Source organism: Macrobrachium rosenbergii, chromosome 40 (genome assembly GCF_040412425.1).
Source record: "Macrobrachium rosenbergii isolate ZJJX-2024 chromosome 40, ASM4041242v1, whole genome shotgun sequence".
NCBI lineage: Eukaryota > Metazoa > Arthropoda > Malacostraca > Decapoda > Palaemonidae > Macrobrachium > Macrobrachium rosenbergii.
In genome coordinates, this window is record NC_089780.1 from 1,671,328 (window position 1) to 1,690,807 (window position 19,480).

The 19,480-nt window shown below is 42.5% G+C and overlaps 1 protein-coding gene across 3 annotated transcripts in view; it reads left to right on the forward strand.

Annotated features, from left to right (window-relative positions):
- Window positions 1–19,480, forward strand: part of LOC136826033 (uncharacterized) — a 106,477-nt gene that overhangs the window by 2,194 nt on the left and 84,803 nt on the right. For 2 of the 3 annotated variants that reach the window (XM_067082901.1, XM_067082902.1), the window contains exons 2-3: window positions 9,038–9,200; window positions 15,507–15,611. In XM_067082901.1, coding sequence (XP_066939002.1) covers window positions 9,038–9,200; window positions 15,507–15,611 — 268 coding nt within the window. The remainder of the gene's footprint in view (window positions 1–9,037; window positions 9,201–15,506; window positions 15,612–19,480) is intronic. The other variant, XM_067082903.1, reaches the window with a different exon arrangement.

Below are 19,480 nucleotides of genomic sequence, written 5' to 3' on the forward strand. Positions count from 1 at the left end.
ACAGCAGCCAAACAGCACTTCTGCACACTTTTTTGGTCACTGTACAAAAATCAACAAACTGGGGTACAGTAGCAGGAGAACCACACTTGAACTTCTTTAAACCCTCCTTAAATGTTCTAATTGCTCCCCCAACCAAACCATTAGATGTTGCGTTATACGTAGTGGGTGTTGTGTGATTTACACCATTTTCTTGTAAAAGCCCCTGATTTCTTCACAGACAACATGTTCAGGAGTGCCAAAACGGGAAAATTTTTTATTAAGGTGATCAGTTATTTATATTTGATGTCTTTTAGAAATAATATGAACATCCCAAAAAAATAGAATAAGCATCCACAATCTAAAGTTTATATTATCATTGAGTCCAGCGTAGTTTATATGAAGTGTAGATGTCTTGCTAGGTGAGGACCAGGAAAGGACTGGAGATTGGTTTGCATCATTGTTTGCGTGCCCATGGTTGGGATGCTGGCTTAGATAGGATTGACAAGGGATTTTCTGAGCTTGCTGGGAATCCAGTGTTTTTCTTCTCCCTAGACTTGAGGACTGCCTCAACTCGTGTTCTGTTTATACTGCAGAAGAGGTCCAAGAAGAGAAGTTGGTGTTGCCTCCTCACTTAGCATGTGCAGATAGGGTTTATGCGTGACAGGTTGCCACAGCGCAACACTGCTGGCTATTGCAGCATCCTGCACACTCATGATCATACAGGCCCTCTGGATAGTTCGTTTTTCCAGAATTACTGTGTGTGTGTGTGCGCGTGTGCTTAATATCATGTATAAGCACTCGTCTATGGCCTTTACTAGTTCAGCTTTGGTCTGTCGTAGGAAGTTTTATAGGAGGACTGAGTGTGGTTTGGAATGTGCTTGATCCTTTCATGTGTCAACCTTGTCTCAAGGTTCGAAAATTGGCACCATCAAGAATAATAATTTCCGTCCACAATCCCAGGGTCATTCACTATGGAAAACTAGTGAGTCAGCCTCTCTTTTGGGAGAGGATCCAATTTGTGCCAAGGGGGGGATCTCTTTGGACCTGATGGCCCTCCCCCTTCCCAACCTTTTCAGGTTGAGTTGGAACATCACGTTTTAGAAATCATTGAGCACGTATGTAAGTGCAGTGACCTTGGGGAAGCAAGCATAGTGCTGCCATTGAACCTGATCTCATCTATAGAACACATTCTTAAGTAAACTCTGCCTTGGTGAGTGTTTTACTCTCCCCAGTCTTTCATTATAAGCTGAGACTTACAAGATGTGGAACAGTTTCACAGCCTTATATTTTCCTCAACTTATGGAAGAGGCCTGTAAATTCTGCAAGATCCTCTCATCTCAAGGGTAGGTCTTCTATACAAATCACGATGGTTTGCAATCTTGTAGGAACAAATACAGGCAGTCCCCGGGTTATGACGGGCTCAGCTTACGATGCTCTTCAAATATATTCATCAAAAATTATTTCCTGGGTTACAATGCATGTTCCAGGTTTGTGGCACAGATGACGCCGATCCGATGGAAGAAATACGGCTCCAAAAAGGGTAGAATGGTCAAAATTTGGAGGTTTTTTTGATAAAAAAACAAATAAAAATGCAGTTTATGTCGTTTACAAGACACTCAAATGATTAAAAGTAAGGTTTTCTTATGATTTTCAACGATACTCCAGGTTACGATGATTTTCAGCTCGTGACACTGTTGGGACAGAACCCCCGTTGTAAACGGAGACTGCCCGCATCAGATTTTAAAGATAATTTGTATTTGTTCTTATACGGTATACAAACCCGAGGTCCTTTACATTAGGAATTACTTACAGTGAAGCTGGAAATGGCTGTTAAAACTCTTGAACAAGGTGGTTAGTCAGTAACTACTGTCCGGTAGGCGGGAGTCCTGCCTGCCCGGATGTAAAATGTAAACATTCGGCCGTCATGCTGTGCAGATGTGCTTTCGGAGATCTCTGCCTGATTGTCGTTAAGCTCTCTTTTTTCCCGGTGGGATCTTTTGTGTTGTTTTGATTATATATTGTGTTTGATATTTTTTAATATACAAACCTATGATTGTGATAGCCTTGCGGTAAGGCCGTCTTTCCCCAGCATGTGTTTCTTGGGGTCGATGGCCAGGATAGTAAATTTTCGTTCCCCTATTAGTTAGGCCTCACACTATCCGCTCGTTGTACGGGAGCGTGACTAATTTCTGTCTTGTGTGAATGTTGCTCTCTGCTGTCTGCACCGTGGGCAGCTTTGCCAGGAGGAATGTTATCAGGAGGGGGTTGCCGGGCAGCATTGGAAGGTTTTTCACCTCCAACGGCACCCTTCGTGACTGCCCCTTCGTTCCTTCTGGTAGCTTCCATTCTGGCTATCTCTCCTTCAGGAGAGATCTCTTCTTTGTGTGAGCGAAGATCGGTGGGCGAGGGGGCTTCGGATGACCTCTTCTCAGGGGCCTCCTCTCGCTTCATAGGACAATCCCCCTCGGAGCGAGAGGTGTCTCCCTTTACTAATATTTTTTGCTTTTTTCTCCAGGTTGACAGTGAGCATTGTAAGGTGCAGCAGAAGTTCCCCTGTCGCAGAAAGGCTGTCCTCATACAGTGGATACTATGACAATGACCACATTGATGGTAATGGCTAAGACCCCCACAGTGGTGTCAGCCTGTGCCCTGACAAGGGGGACCAACCACTGTTCATTTTCTGGCACTCCTGTATGCTGTGCCACTGCCTCCTATCATACCTGTGGTCTCGTCTGCTCTAGCTGTGCCTCCTGTCTTTTTGCTCCTGTTCCCCTGGCGGCCAGTCACCAGGCCGCTCCTGCTGTGCCTCCTGCCCCAGCTACCTAGTTGCCAGTGTCACCACTGCTAACACTCCAGAAGCTCCTGCTGGCTGGGCCGCTCATGTCGTGCCTCCTGCCTCAGCTACCTTGGTCGCTCATGTTGCTTCTCCTGGTGTTCCTGTTGCCTGGGCTGCTCCCGTTGCACTTCCTGATTTAGCTGTCCTGGCGGTTCCTGTGTTTCCTGACCACCATCCTGCAGAAGATATTGGAGAAGAGATCGAGGGAGAAGTCCTGTGAGATGTAGTTGTCTTCTTCAACTTGATCTTTGACTTCGTCTTCTGCTGCTTTCTCCCCTTCTTCTTCTGAGGCTCATCGGCCAAAGAAGAGGAAGGCTGCCTCTCCCTCCCCTAAGATGTCTCACCATGGGGCTTCTAAGGGGCTGCCTCCCGTCAGGGAAGCAGTGGGATCTCTCGTTGACTCTCCCTGGCCTTCGGGCTCGGGAACCAAACTGCTTACCCCAGGATCTTGCGTTTCGGGAGTTGCGGGCGTGTAGACTTCGCTTTGTGCTCCCGTCGCCATTCTAGGAGTTCTGCTTCTAGACTGGTGCTGTGTCGGGTGCTTGACTTTGTTGAGTTACACTGAGTGCTCAAGAATCTTCGGAGTCTCTTGGATCCCGAACTGGTGTCTCACTGGTGTCGGTGAGACCTCTCACATCCCAGTTCAGGCACAGGGCAAGAGAAAGAACCAAGACATGCAAGTGTCTTGGTTCTTCCTGTCAGTACTGTTTTGAGTCCTCAGTCAGCTTCCCAGCCTGGTGTCTCAGCCCTGAGGGTTCGAGCGCCTGGAGAGGCAAGGAAGTGGTTCCCATCAGTTGTCCTGCGGGACTTCTGAGGAACTACCTCTCTTCAGAGAGGCAGTGCATTCTCCCATTTGGCTTTTCCCGGCCCTTGGGGTCAGGAATCGATTCGCATTCCCCACTGGGGCCTCATGTCTCAGGGGCCTCGAGTGCGCTATCTTTCGAGGCTGCGTTCTTGATTCCAGTTCTTAGAAGTCTGTGTCTAAGACCGATTTTGTGCCTGTCCCTCCTCGGTTCTCTTCAGAAACTGAGAGGAGCTTACTCCTGATGATTGTTATTATGAGATTCGGGAGTCTCGTGCAGCGCTTGCGCTCCTTCGACTGAGCACTTGGATTCCTTGGTATCGCGAGAGCTCGATTAGCGAGTTGTCGAGTGTCCAGGATTCTGCGTAAGCTCTGGCACTCCTCAAACCAGTACTAGGGAGTTCGCTCTCGAGTCTGGTTTAGTCACAGGACGAGAGATGGTGTCAAAACCTTCAGATGTTTCGACACCTCCTGATGCTGCTTCGTTTTGAGTGCTCGGTCGGTTCCAAAACTCGTGTCTTGGACCCTTGGGTTCGAGTACTTGGGTTAGCAGACAAGAATCCTCTTTAAACCTTCTTCTCGAGGGCCTTTGGCTTTGGAGGAGATTAAAGCATGTCTTGAGGACAGCACTAGCTCACGGCAGAGCTCACTCGGCTTGCGCGGTTCGGCTTGCGCGCCCAGCCCCCAATCGCGTTTGCGTGATCAGTTCAACAAACTGAATGCTGTCAAGGTTATCCTTCCTTCAGAAGACTCGTCTCAAGTGAATTTTTGCTCTTTTAAGGTTAGCGCTTTGATGTGGTGTTAGTGCTCTCCTTCCTCTGTGCTGCCGTCATCACCTCTGGTCGATGATTGCCCGCGGTCAGCCTCTCCTGCTGGTTCTTCTAGCAGGACAGGTAAGAGTGCTTTTCTCTGCTCCTCTTCCCTCAAACTCTTTTGGTTGCTGCCGGGGGATGCAAGTTGGATAGAGAGGATTCCGACAATTTTGTTTCTTATTGGAATTCTGCTACAAGGATCTACATCTCGGGGTTGGTTCTCGGATCGGTTTGCCATACATCTAAGTAGTCAAGGATGGTTTTCTGGGTTCTTGCGAGGTTATCCCTCCAAGAAGAAGAGATCAGGAGTGCCGTACCCCAGGAGGACTCAAGGGTCGTCTTCTTTGGGATGCAGACACCCTAGGTTTTTTTTTTGCAGAGATCTTCACACATTCATCAGCACAGTAATCTCAGGGAGAGGACCATGGCATCTCCTGTGAATACTCTTCACTGCTTCTTGCAGGGGTTTTGTTGGGGCTGCCACAGTCCTTGCTTGCTATAAGGGTTTTCTCGACCAGATGAATGCCTTCTTCCTAGACAAGGAGTTCATTTTGGTCAAGCCACCCAATCAAGCTCCGTCCACTTCCTCTTCCTCAAACAGAAGCAACTCTTCTTGCCTCGGAGGGGTCTTATGCCGATTTTCCTGACTCTGGCTCATCCGGACTTGGATCTCTCGCTGTTTCTCTTTGCTGCGAAGGGTGTTCCCTCTTGCAACAAGAGATGGCAAACCTGGAGGACACAGCTATGGTGCCCCTCCAGGTAGTCTCCTGATGAATCTGTGATCCTTCACTTTTCCAAGGCTTTGCCTCCTTGGATGCAATCATTCCTGAAGAGGTCTCAGCCTTCTAGAGACTGTTCCAGTCTTGGGGGTGGGTTCGCTTTCCCAGCACCAGGCAGCAACCTGTGGGCAATTCTGGTACTAAAAAGAGGGACACTGTCCCAATTCCGATCTCCGGCCTAGTAAGTCCCGAGTTGTCGCATTCCATCAGGAACAGACCTTTACTCGGTTCTGCCTCCCTCTTTCGCAGAGAATAGGTAAATACTGCAGTACTGTAGTCAAGGAATGTGCCAGGGCAACTGCCTTGTCCTCCGGACAATGGCAGTCTAGCCCTTCCTCAGCCCCTAAGAAGTCTCAGGTTCCAAGGGTGCTTCCTGAACACCCAGCCTTCCTCATTCTCTTCTTAGAAAGTGCACATGTGTGTGTCTCTTTCAATCCCCTTTCCATCGGGAAGAGGCAGAGGGAGGAGAGGAAGGGAGAATGCCTGGAATGGCATTCTCCTCCTGCTGGTGCCTTGATGAAGGAATGACTGTCAAGTCATTAGACTATATGACAGCAACATAGCCGAGACCTGGCAGTGGATATCCTTCAGGAGAAGCGTCGGTTTTCCTCCGGATCTTGGCCACCTTTCATCACCTCTGTTCTGTCTCCTCTCCCATGTTCCTGACTTTGGGAGCAGCCAGCCCACCTTGAGCTAGTCATCTTCGGTGTCCTGTCATCACTGTAGAAGCTGCCCCCTCAGGGGCAGCTTTGCCTTTGATTCTCTTCATGGAGAATGAAGGAGATCTGCTTCCAGTTCTTAATCCTTTCCTGTCTCAAAGGATGAGGGAGGATTTAGGCTGGTGCTTGATTGACAGGAATCTCTGAATATGTCTGCATATTCTCCTCGCGATATGCTTCTGTTCTCAGATGCACCAACCAGGAATAGGCGCACACCTATAAGACTGTTGTCTTCGAGGTGTGTGACTGAGACTGTAAGTACCTTCTCATTAACACCCTGGAACTCAAGGTAGTTTCCTGGCCCGCTGAGAGTTTCAGGATCAGTTTTTTTTTAGATAGTCAGGGGTGTTGTTAGGCAACAGCACCACTTCTAGTCAGGGGTGTTGTTAGGCAACAGCACCACAGAAGTGGCATATGTCAACAAACAAGAGGGTCTCATTGCACTCCTGTTGCTTTGGTTGACTTTGCAGGTGCTCAAGTGAACTGTGATGCACTCTGTAGAGCTGTCAGCCAGATATATTCCAGGCAGTGGGATGTATTAGCAGGCAACCTCAGCCTCTGGCATTGAGTGATGGGGACAGAGAGCTCCCTCCACTCAATTCTTCACAGAGCGGTTGCTCAACTTGAGGGATCCCTATCATCTTCCTGTTTGCCTCCCGGCTCAACAGAAGTCTGCAGGTCTTCTGCTTCATTGTACCAGACCCACGGACCGCTATGGTGATGCATGGTGACACGGTGGGTCAACCTTGATGTCTTCATCTTTCCTTCGTATTTGTCTAATTTGCAAGGTGTTCAGCAAAGTGTTGTTCACCCCAAATTTAGATGAATGCTGGAAGACTTCCCATTTTGCCCAACCTGCTAGCTCTTCTTCCGAGGCATCGAGAAGAGTTCCTCCCTGACCCAACCCTTTGTGTCAGCGACACGTGAAGTGGTTCCTCAGGCAGTACAATCCCTGTGCCTTCATGACTAGAAACTATGCGGCTTCCCTTGCAAACATAGGCTTCTTGCCAAGTGGAAACGGAGATAGCTGGATATCTCTATCAATCCTGTGCAACAGTACCCAGGGATTGGTGTTGTCTTCGCTGGTTGGTGTCGTTGACAGGACTTTTATTCTCTGGTCAGATCTGCTCTTCAGCAGGTCGCGGACTTCCTCGTCTTCTTCACCGAGAATTGCTTCTCTCCAGTTCAGTTGTGAAGACTTAGGTCCACATTCAGCTTAGTCTTTCACCTGAAAGTAGCCTTTTTCTCCTCAGTCGAGATTTAGCTACTGATGAGAAGCTTTGATCGGTCTTGCTTTCCCAGGGGCCTCAGTTCCCTGGGCAGCATGTGACTCTCATTGAGGGTTCCTGTCTCATGCTCCGCACACGCCCTTGCAAGAGTCAGCAGATAGAGTTCGAACTCTCAAGACCGTCTCTTGTCTCGAATTGGAGAAGAGGGTAGACAATCTTCATGGACCTTCTTCGCTGTGAGCATTCAAGGGATGGGGATCAGTAGCTCAACTCAGTCTTCGATGTTGTAACGAACTCCATACCTGTCGGCACCTGTTGCCAGGTTCGAGTTCATGTTCCCCTCCCCCTTGGACTTTGTAGTCGATGATGCAGATCAGTCACTGGTTTTTCCTGTTAGGGTGCTGCGGTACTTTCCGAAGAAGTCTCGACATCTCTAATGGTTGTCGATGACTTGCGCTAGTACTAAATCACCCAAGAAATAAGTGTCCAAAGGACATGTCTTTCTTTCTGGCCTCATGAGACAATTGGAAGGGCACAGACGACATCTGTACATTCTGCCCAAGAGCTCACAAAGTCAATGGCTTGGTCCATCCCTCGCATTCCATAAGTTTCTGTCGGTCTGAAAGCAGAGATGTGGTCTCATCAGACCACATTCATGTCTTTCTACCTTGGGGATTTTCCCCACGAGTCCTTGGAAATTCCTTTCCTTGGACCTGTGGTGGCTGCTCAAGTTGTTTTCTTACCCTGCTCCTATAAGAGGACAGTGTACTGTAGGAACAAATCACAATTTTTTAAAGTACGGTAAATTGTATTATTCCTAACTATACAAACCTGAGGTCTTTTACATTACATTATGCCCGCCTCATGCCGCCCTTCAATCTGAAACCTGGGCCGAAAGGCAAATTGGAATGTTTATATCTGGGCAGGCGGGGCTCCTGCCTACTGGAAGGTAGTTACTGCCTAACCACCTTGTTCAAGAGTTTTAACAGCCGTTTCCAGCTTTGCTGAAAGTAATTCCTAATGTAAAGGACCTCAGGTTTGTCTAGTTAGGAAAAATACAATTTACTTTAAAAAATTGTGATTTTTCTTAGATATCCAACCGCAGCAATTGGAAGACCCTTATATAAAGGCTCTGGTTTGTATGTTTAGGAAAAATACAAATTGTCCTTACAATCTGAAAGGGTTACTTGAGTGGATGATTTCCCTTTCACACCTACCTGCCACCCTTAATTATCTTGTCAAGCTTTGACTGAAGCATCTGTTGCTTAAGGTTATCCATATAAAAGACAAGGGTTGTATATCTATAAAGAATGTAAATTACTGTGTATCTTGAATTCACAACTTTAAAACTAATTTGTGTTTTTTCTTGGAAAATAAACCAGAAACTTTTATCCCACCTCAACTAACGCTGCATAGTCCCTGTTACCTTATATTATCAAGCATCAGTGGCTGTTTCAGTTTGTGCTGGGAATACTCCTATGTAAAAAGCCCTAAATTGTATTCTTATGGAAAATACAAGATGCAGTATCATGAAAATTTGGTAAATTTCTGGGTTAGTTTGAAACGAATGTTTGGATAATTTGCATATTTTTTGTATTTTATATATTTTTACTTCAGTTATATGGCATTATGTTTTGACATGTATTTTTTCTTTGTTTAGCTCTATTTACACAGCTGCTTTTAAGATTTTTTAGAAATTTATTGATAAATTTAAAAAAAAATTTGTGATGAGTGAACTCAGGCCAGGAAGAGGTAACTAGATTTTGAGATGGATCTGAACTCAGATCTGGAATGTGGTCCATGAAGCTTTTTGATGTGACTCATATGCACTCTTGAATGTCTTCTATTTACAACAATGTACATCTTATGTTTTTCTTGCAGAACAATGGTGCTTTTGATCTGGGATAATTGGTGTGAACATGTCTGTCGTCAGCTACCATATTTCTTTATTCGAGAAGCACTTACAGATGTTACTATAATTGTAGGGACAAAAACTATTAAAGCTCATCGGATCATTTTGTCATTTTTCAGTCCTTTTTTTAAGGTAGGTCTGAAAACAAAAGTTTATAGGATTATTGTGTTCTTTGCTGTATTTCAGTTGGGTTCTAGAATTTTATCTCATTAAAAATGTGTACTATATATCAGATATTTTTATATATGGAACTTACCAAGTGATTAAAATGCTTTAGTTTCCCTTGCACGGCAGCTTAAAAAATAAAAAAATTTGCGGGTAATGCATCAAAGTTTAGTGCAGGTGACTGGTTCCGCCCATTAATGGGAATCTCAGGAACCATTGGCAAACAAGCTCATTCTGTTTCCTGACGGCATTTGGGTAACACTGTGTTGATGGCAGCTGTTCTTAAATTTGCCGGTCAGAGACTGGATTTTGGTGAATATTATCGCCAATTTCGGCTAGCTTCAAGCTTACAGGATAGTATTTTATTGCTGTGTTGATAAGATTGGATCCTAGTTATCATATCTCTCTCAGTAGCTAATTCGCAATTAGATTTTTTAACTCCCAGTAGCATAGTTTACCGATTCACGTATAATATTGCGTTCGCTTTCTGATTAATATAATAAACTTAAACGTGTTTACGACTGAACCAATATTTACGGTTATGATATTTTTCTTCAAGTCTCAATTAATGTTTGTTAGTACTGTACAGTAAACCCCCTGTATTTGCAGGGGATGCGTACCGCACCCCTCCCCCCAGCGAATATGGTTATCAAGCTACGTCTGACTCGGTATGCGGTTTGCTCATTTGCCAGGAATTTTAACCGAGAATGAGGACTCGAACATGACCTGGATCCGTTCTCTCTCAAGAACTTACGGAAGAGAAGATGATCTTGACAACAGGGGACAGTGCTTGGGGCTCCCAGGAGCACCCATCAGCCTGAATTTTTTTTAACTCGCCTGACTTCCATCTCGCCCTGGCTCCAGCTATGGCTGGGCGCCAGTCCTACCCCAAGCTCCTAGGAGCGGCTGCCAGCTCCCGATTGATTAGTTATCTGGCGGCCAACTCAGCTGGTTTCACCTACAGCCTGGCACCAGCTCAGTACACCCAATGCCAGGGTCCAGTTCCCTATCATTTGGCACAATCTCTGCCTGCATCTTTGGTTATGGAAAAGAGTAAGAAGCTCCCTAGTCTTTGGTTTTTTTTTTGGGTATTACTCGAGCAGGATTGAAAGCACAGGGCTCCATTCATAACCTTTAGTGTGCTGGCAAGGACATTTTTCATCCACCATCTAAGAACGTATGGTACTTTCTCGTGATTGGACTTGTTTTCTGAGTCCACTATTAGATTCAGGGGAGCCTTTGGCTTACATTTAGTAAAGCTAATTAAGTTGGAACAACCTCTTCCTCATTAGCCTTCAGGCACTGTATGTCCCTGACGTTCACTCTACAATCGACCTTTTCGGAGACACTCCGATGTAGGAGAGTAATTTCCTCCTTTTATGAAAGTTAAGGATGTCAGAACAGCGTACACCTCATTAGCTTTCAGACACGTATGCCCCCGACGTCCATTCTACAGGCGACCTATCGGAAGTGTAATCGATCATCACCTCACTTCTTCTTAGAAAGTTAAAAGTGTCAGGTTCTTGCAGTACCTCGCGATCATTGGTAATAACTGGCATGGCATCACGTAAGGAAGCGCAGGAGTTTCTCCTACTATCTATTCACCTTGTAGTAGGGTGCCGAGATTTGTGAGATGGGGGCGGTTACAATGTACCTGGAGCACCCATCACTATTAGTGGATGGGTCATAGTCTTTATTTCAGTGCAGATGACAGTATTCTTTGGTTGTGTTTATATTGGTACTGTGCCCAGGGCAAAAGCACTTAAGGATACTTTGTTAGTCATCAGGATTACATCCTTCACTGTAAAGCTCCCCTAATACTTTGCTAGCCATCAGGATTACATCCTTCACTGCAAAGCTCCCCTAATACTTTGCTAGCCATCAGGCCATCTCCTTCACTGCAAAGTTCCCACTTTAGTAGAGGCATCCAGGGCCTTACCGCCAGGCCACTACAGGTTAAGTTGAGCACCAACCAGAGGCAGTTTTTTCTATTGCAGGCTCTCTTAACTAAAAAGGAACTACAAGCATTGTTTACAATGCTAGCAATTTTTCTATTTCAAATTTGTTACATGAATTAATTTTTTGGAGTAGAATATGTCCATGTTTCCCACCTCCTGTCAATGGTGGAATCAGCATTTTAATTACTTGATAAGTGTAAGTTCCAAATATAAAAATGACATTTTTATAATAAAATAGTTTTATGTAAACTTACCAAGTAATTAAATGATCAGAGCCCTCCCTCCTCCCCTCAGATGGATGTATGGCAGAAACAGAATGAGCTTGTTTGCTAGTGGTTCCTGAGATTCCCATTAGTGAGCGGAACCAGTCACCTGCACTAAACTTTGAAGCATTATCCGCAAATTTTTATATTTTTTAAGCTGCCGTGCAAGGGAAACTAAAGCACTTTAATTATTTTTTAAGTATATCTAACTTTGTTTTATTATAAAAATGTCATTTTCGCATTTTTTCAAGAAGTACATCAAATTATAAAATGTTCATGTAAGAAACAAATCTATTATTATTTTGATGAACATGGGTACTCATCATCTACCAAAATCTCCCTCCTGTTTACTTCATCTACTGTATTTTAGATATGCTTTGCAGTGCTCCTTATATGACTTTGTAATGTCAAAGAGAGAGATGCATTTTTTTCTTTGTGCATTTAGTCATTTAGACCAAAGTACTCGACCAGTTGGCACTGTCTACCAATACAAAGGTGCATAAATATCTCTCTCTCTCTCTCTCTCTCTCTCTCTCTCTCTCTCTCTCTCTCTCTCTCTCTCTCTCTCTCTCTCTCTCTCTCTCTCTCTCTCTCTCTCATGTAGTAGAAGGTAATAGAAAATACAGAAAGAAGATTACAGTTAGTAGAACAAAAATGATTGCGTATGCTGATGGTGCTAATCTTCTAGCTGTTGTAAAGAAGGGATTAAGAGAGCTTGTACTCTTAGATTTTGAATAGTCTGCCATTTTTGAAGATCCTTTCAAATGTGTTTGGAAACGAGAATTGGAAACTTGAATTGCTGCTGTCCATGTCTTGATGAGCCTCCTAAACTGACAGTGAGGGATAACCTTCTTTGTAGTGGAGAGGTTTGGCACCAGTGGAAAAAGGTCAGATATCACTGGTGTCTTCACTCTCTTCTCACTTGCTGCTTGCATGATTCCCAAATTGAGAATGTACAGGTTGCCACTTTTAACTTACCAGTGGGGATCATGATGTATTTTATATACATGATTGACGGAACCCTTGGCAGTGCCTGTTTTGTTCAGGCCTCCCAGTGTACACATGTATAATCCCCAGATTGTGCTTAGGGACTGTTATTTGCAGATAGAGGGTTCACTTGTGAAAGATTGTCACTTATTGATACCACTGCATATTGTGGTGAGCTGTGTGCACATGATTATGCGAACAACTTAGAGTATTCCTGGTTCTTCCAACACTCCTGAATTGTGCTTGCACCATCTTGTGAGTGAGGTTTCATCCAGAGTCGCTGCTAGTTGGCTTGCAGCTGATCATACAAAAGTGTACATGAATGTGAACCATAATTTCAAGCAGATATGAGTTAGCTTTAGCTCATGATTCAAGATTCAATACCTCCAGGCCTGATTGTTCATATCCACAGTCCCAAGAGTGTTCACTGTGGGTCAGAGTCTTTTGTGGGAGAGGCTCCACTCCTGCTTCAGGGAATCTGTTTTGAGCTGAGGGCCCTTCTTCTGAACTCTTCAGACACAGTGGAAATGGTTTGTTAAAGATATCATTGGGATTTTTTGTGAGCTTGATCACAGGGAAGCAGTAATACTCCTTTGTCAAAGGCATTTCATTGATAGAGCATACTCTAGGATGCACTCTGGAGGTGAGACAGTTATTTAGACCTCTGTGGTCAATGCTTGCTTGCAGTGTCTTTGATCAGGTTAACAGTACGATGTGTAGATCAGAAGTTTCCCTGGTATCCAGCAGATTGAGCAAGTTACTTTTCCTCCTGTGAACTTGCCAGAGGAAGTTCCATTTGCCATAGGATGCACAGAGTTGATTAGTCAGTCTACAAACTGGCAAGTGACCTTCCCTGTAAAAAGGTCCTTCTTTCTTGGTTATGAAGTCGGGAGTCATATGTCAGTCACCATGATATCCTTCTAGGTAACATCATGGTTTGACCTTTGTTTGAACATGCAGGGTGACTTTATCATCACTGGATTCTCATCTGCAGATGAGAGGGTCGAGTTCTAGAGGTTGTTGGCGACTGGAAGAAAGGCTTTGACTTTCCTCTTAGACCAAAGCGAGCAAACTTTATCCTGAGTAGAAGTTTCAGCTAAAAGTTGTCTCACTCTGCTGAATGGACTGGTCTTAGATTTCTCTTTACACTTTCTAAAGAGTAAAGTTGAGGCAACAGTAGAAAAGAGGAATTCTGATGGCCGTGACACCTTAATTCATTGCGCTGTCTCCAAGCCATCAGGGATGTTGAAGGGTATTGCAGTCAAGCCTTCAGACATGGCCATGCCCTCTTTCTCTGTTTGTGGGGAGACTCAGACCTCAATACTGGGTTTCATCTTTCTTGCAAGGGCCAGCATTTTGTACCCCCCCTCCCCCACCAGCTCCAGCCCGAAGGGAAGCACGGGGAAGAAGGGAGTGGGACCCCAAGGTAGTAGGCTCCTCCCTTCTTTAGCTGCCATGGTTTGCAATTGTCTCTGTCTTTCCAGATGGTTACAGAATACTTTCCAAGGGCCATCAGCCTCCCCTCTTCCAGACACTGATCTTGTTTCCATCCTACAATGATCCTGCCAGCAGAGGTGGGGATACTGCTAAAAAAGTGCGCTAGAAGTTGTAGATGATTTGTACCCTCCCATTTACAATTGCCATTCTGAGTGAGAATTCAGTTGTGAGTTGGAGATTCTTCATCAACTTCTCTCTGTTAAAATATTGTGTGCTACAGACCTGATTCAACTCATTCCATGTTAGATTCCATCAGAGAAGGCAACTTCATGCTTTTGGTGGATCTGGAGGATGAGTATATTTTTTTATACTCATCCATCATCAGTCCTCTAGGAATTACCTCCTTTTTTGTTACCAGTTCAAAGCCCTGTGCTTTGGATTGGCAGCAGGCCCTTTCAGTCTCGCATCCCTAAGCCAGATATTGTAGGATGTTACAGGAGTCATTGGTTCCCACCTCATGACCAACATGCCATTTCTGGATGGTGATTTAACTTGCCAGTCGGTCAAGGCAGTGGTTTGTGTTTCCATGGGAATAAATACCAAATTTTTAGGGTAATTTTAGCTATACATATCAGAGCCTTTTATCGTAATCCCACCTCAGTCAGCCCACAGTCACTGATGCTGAAGGAAAAAGTGCCTGCATGTAGCAGGTGAGTAGGGGTTTCCCCTCAAATTAACCTCTTGTTATCAAGTTTCAAAGACTGCTAACAGCTAGTACTGAGAAGTACTCTTACATGAGAGGCTCAGGTTGGTATACATTAAACCCCCCGTATTCACGGGGGGAGGCATTCCAGACCCCCCCCCCGCGAATAGTTTAAATCCGCAAATACTTAGAACCTTCCTCTAAAAATGCTTATAACTGCCTATCTTGATAGTTTAAATTCCAAATGTATACTTAAAGTATCATCCTACATCAAGTATACTATAAATTATCCTATTACTGTATTAATCTCATTTCAAAGTCATCTTAAACATTAGTACCTTTAAAAATATATATATACATACTTCTAAGCCTTCCAGTCAAGAGAGAGAGAGAGAGAGAGAGAGAGAGAGAGAGAGAGAGAGAGAGAGAGAGAGAGAGATCTTTAGCCTCTTGAGGAATGTTAATCCATTTCTCTTTACAAAATTTATGTTTGTTCTTGTCTTCCAAAGATGTATTGACTACACATTTTTAAAACATTATGAACACACATACAAACAGAGATTCGTTAATACCAATTGATTAGAGAGACTCAAATTAGCAGTATTGTAAATCACTATTTTGATTTAAAATGTATATGTAGAGACAGTACAGTATTTAGTCACGAAAATAATATGAAAATACAGAGGACTGCTCTGCGAAAAAATCCGGGAATGAGTGAGTTTCCCATGAATAATTTATAGATAGGTTCCACAGAAAATTCCTCTAATTGCTGAGTCCGTGAATTATGAACGTGAATAATGGGTGTTACTGTACTTAGGATAATACCAGTTACTTAAAATTTTGTACTTTCCATAAATTTGTAAATTATTAAACTTACTTATACCACAGACAAATATTCATACTAATTGCACTACATTTATTCCAGCAAGTACTTGACGAAGTGAGTGAAGAGCAACCTATTGTTGTGGTTTTCCCTGAAGTAAATTTTAAGGCATTGCAGATTGTTATTACTTACATGTATCTTGGTCAGGTGAGTAATATATAAAATGCCTTTTATTTCTGTTGATGTAAGCCACTGTATTTTAAATATACCATATTTTGACAGTAAGCAGTAAAAAAATCAGCTACAGTTGATACAGTATATTCTCAGACTCCTACCCCCTTGTGGGGTGGGGACTTCTGTGGATATGAACTGTGGACCTTGCTTCACTCCAGTTTATAGAACAGTCACTATCTCTCAAATGTTCAAGTGAATTACTGTAAAGTTGTTTCGAGTTTCAGTGTTTTTCATCAGCAATAAATGTCAAAGTGCCGTAAAATACATAAATCAGTGAAAGTGCCAAATCACATAAAAATAAATGTTAAAATATATAAAGTATATACTTGTACATTAATATAATGCACAGAATACACAGAATAAAACCATTGAGGAATAATATTGTTGTATCACATGTTTTTTGGCTATAATAGTTCTAGCTTTCAGCCATGCGTTTGAGTATATGTTATTTGCATTGCTGAACACGTCAACATCAGCCATCAGGTTGGCACAGTAAAGTATACCGTGCATGTATGTAAATATCTGTATTTTCCTTGTATCATTATTATTGACGTATATGCAGATTTATTACAAAGGCAGAAAAATGTTTAATTATTGGAGGACATATTGTACATGGGTTGCTTATAGAAGATTACAGGTTATCAAGGTCAGTTTAAAAAGGCTTACAGTATCGGGTAGTTTTCACTGAATATTGATGCTGTTTGATTTGCAATGCTAAGGATTTTCCAGTCCATCCAATATCTTTTTTTTTATCACAGTTTTTTCAAGGAATTTTATGTATGCAACCAGAAGCTTGATTTTGAGTTTATTACTACCAAACCCTCAATATTAAAATGACTGAAAATAACATTTATGTTGAAAAGTTACAAATTTTGGGCATTCAAAATTTACCATCATATGGTAATTTTAAAAGTGTATTCAAATTAAAATTGAGGTTATAATTATAAAGTTTCTTGTTGCATAAGTGAAAAAAATTATGGATGAATGGGAAAACCACAGTTATTGCAAATCAAACATCAGTCCAGTATTTTTTCAGTAACTGGCCAAATATGAAATTCTTTAAATGTACAGTTGAAAGAGTATCATCATATATAGTGAAGGGAAGCAAGGTCAATAGTCCGTGCAAAAATATAGTTAAAAGAAATACTGAATCTTGTTTTAATTAAGTTAAACTTGGATAGTATTTTGAAGATAAGCCCTGGACTTTCTGAACTTTAAATATTAATAATGAAAAGAGTTATTGATAAATTTAAGCCTAGAAATAGTATTTTGTTTTATACTTGTTCTGTTTGAGTTTCTATATGGTTACCATCTCAAAACTCTTATGTTAAGGACAGTGTTTCTTCTTATGTATGGATTATCCCACATTATTGTGATTGCCATTTAACTTTCTGTTGGTTCTTTTTTCTTTTGTTTACTTTTGACTGTTCTAATCTGTCTCATTTGTACCTCAGCAATGCATGATTAAGTATGAAAGCACTAGGTATATAACTTCTTCCTGTTATATTCCTGTGAAATTTGCTTATAGTCAAACTTTGAGCATATTTTGCATAGAATTAGCAGGAATAATGAAGTTACATGCTTGGGAGAGTGAGCAAGTTCCCTGAATTTTGTCTGTGAAACCAGGCACATAGATAGGCCATTACTCCATCAGATCCTGGAGGGGATACAGGGGGAAAGTTTGCTTACTGTCTGAGATTAATAAAGTTTTCGTAGCTACATTCTTTAAGGATGCATGATCAATGGCTTATAAATGCTACAATAAAGTTATTTGTGTTAATTGGAAATCCCATGCTGGAAGAAGCTTCAAAGGCCTCAGAGGACCCTCCTCAAATGCTGGCATATGTGATGTAGCTCGTTGGATAATCCCAAATTTCTAATCTTGCATTCAAATGTATATGAAAGAGCATATCTGCAACTTTGTATTGTGGATATGGAAATGGACATAAATACAATAAGAAATTAGGCATCATGAGAACAGTTTTTTTTAGAGGATCTATGGCCTTTCAACTATCACTTACGGAAGAAGCACCACATGGCCTGGGAAAGTCTGGAGGTCAACACATCCCCAAGGGTGGTAATGACCTCTACTGTTTCTGCAGACAACTCTCTCTTGGTGAGATAACTCTGGATAACCTTAATATGTGCTGATATAGGTATGGCAGGTTCTAACGGTAACAACAAAAATGGGGCTGACTCTGTAGCTCCTCTTGCAATTGCATGGCTATCAGATGGTCTACTGGAAGGACTAGGAGCTCCAAAAATCGTGTGCACTAGGCCAGAGAGGGGGCTAATGGGCTATTGATGTACAGTATTTGAGGACAACTGCAACTTCAGTAGCACAAAGCTTATAAGAGAAAGCAGTTGGATGGCATAAAATCTTAGGTTGAGTCAGAGGAATGTAAAGGTGCCATTACTTTGTGCCAGGGGGTGTAAAGGTATCAACAACTTGTGTCAGGGAGAGTGTAAAGGTGTCAATACCCTTTGCTTCTGATACAGAAAAACTTAAGCGTAATTTAAAAGGCAATTCATCAGAACTTTGTTTCCATAACATTCTGCACACCTTTTGGTGTAGAGATGACATGGTAAGATTTGATCTCCCCAAAAGTGGGAGTTTACCAGCTCACTGTCTCCCTGGGACAAATGGTGGTTGTGACCTTTGATGTTGTGAAGCTAGTTAAATAATAGCCAAATTTTGGGACAAACCTTGGGATTAGTGTTACATTTAGCTCCTCTGCCCAAAGAGGGAGTTTTATTCCCAGCTGGCAAATTCAGGGGAGTCTCATTCCTCCTCTTTTGTAAAGGTAGGCCAAAGTAGTAGAATCACTGTATATTATTCATCAAATTTCGTATTTTTTGTAGCATAGCCACTGTTTGTCCTCAGAGGAGTTACACTCTCATGGTCCCTCCCAGGGCTCCATAAGGCCGACCAACCAATCTGAAAGAATTCTGTTATAGTTGGTCTCGGCTAGAATAGTGCTTGCTGCCTCAGTGATGGAATATAAAGGACTGGGGACTAAAGGGCTTTATCACCAGTCCACAGTGACTGCCCTGCTTTTCCTTTAATCCTACTCTCACAGATTTGACAACAGCTCATATGTCAACTATCATCCCCATTACACTGGTCTGTACCAGGCTTCACTAATCCCCAAGTTTTGCTCCAGAAATTCAAGCTAAGTACATAGTTTTTAGACCCAGTGAAATGTTTTAGTTCCTTAAAATTTTACCTGGTATGCTCATATTTGTTAAGATTGAGAGCCAGTAGGTCTCCTGCAAGGTGGGAAGTTAGGAGCAGATCGGTAGGCTATGCTGTAATTGCTGTGCTGTTTTTTCCTGTCTGACAAATCTATACAGTAATTAGTATTAATGCTGTCAAACCTCTCAGTTCCAGAGGTCCTTACCTCCTCACACTGTTGGACTGTGGAACAGCCTCCCAGAGGATGTTGTGCAGTTGGAACTTCAGAAGTTCAAGTGAAAATGCAATGAATTACTACCTTAATACTATTCTTCTTGCATTTTAATCCATTTTTATCTATTTACCTATTTATTAATTTATGTTTTCTTTTTTAATAAGTGGGATCTCTTCTTTCTGTATTTCCTTTAATTCCTCTTACTTCTTTGTAATGAACACTATATTCTTTGGAAGCTTGAATTTCAAGTCAGTGGCCCCTGTGGTGGGCTTGTTCCATATGAATAGGTTTCATCTACTGAATAATAATAATAATAATAATAATAATAATAATAATAATAATAATAATAATAATAATAATAATAATAATAATAATTAATAATTAATATCATTATCATCATCATCATCATCATCAACTATTTTGTTAATGAAA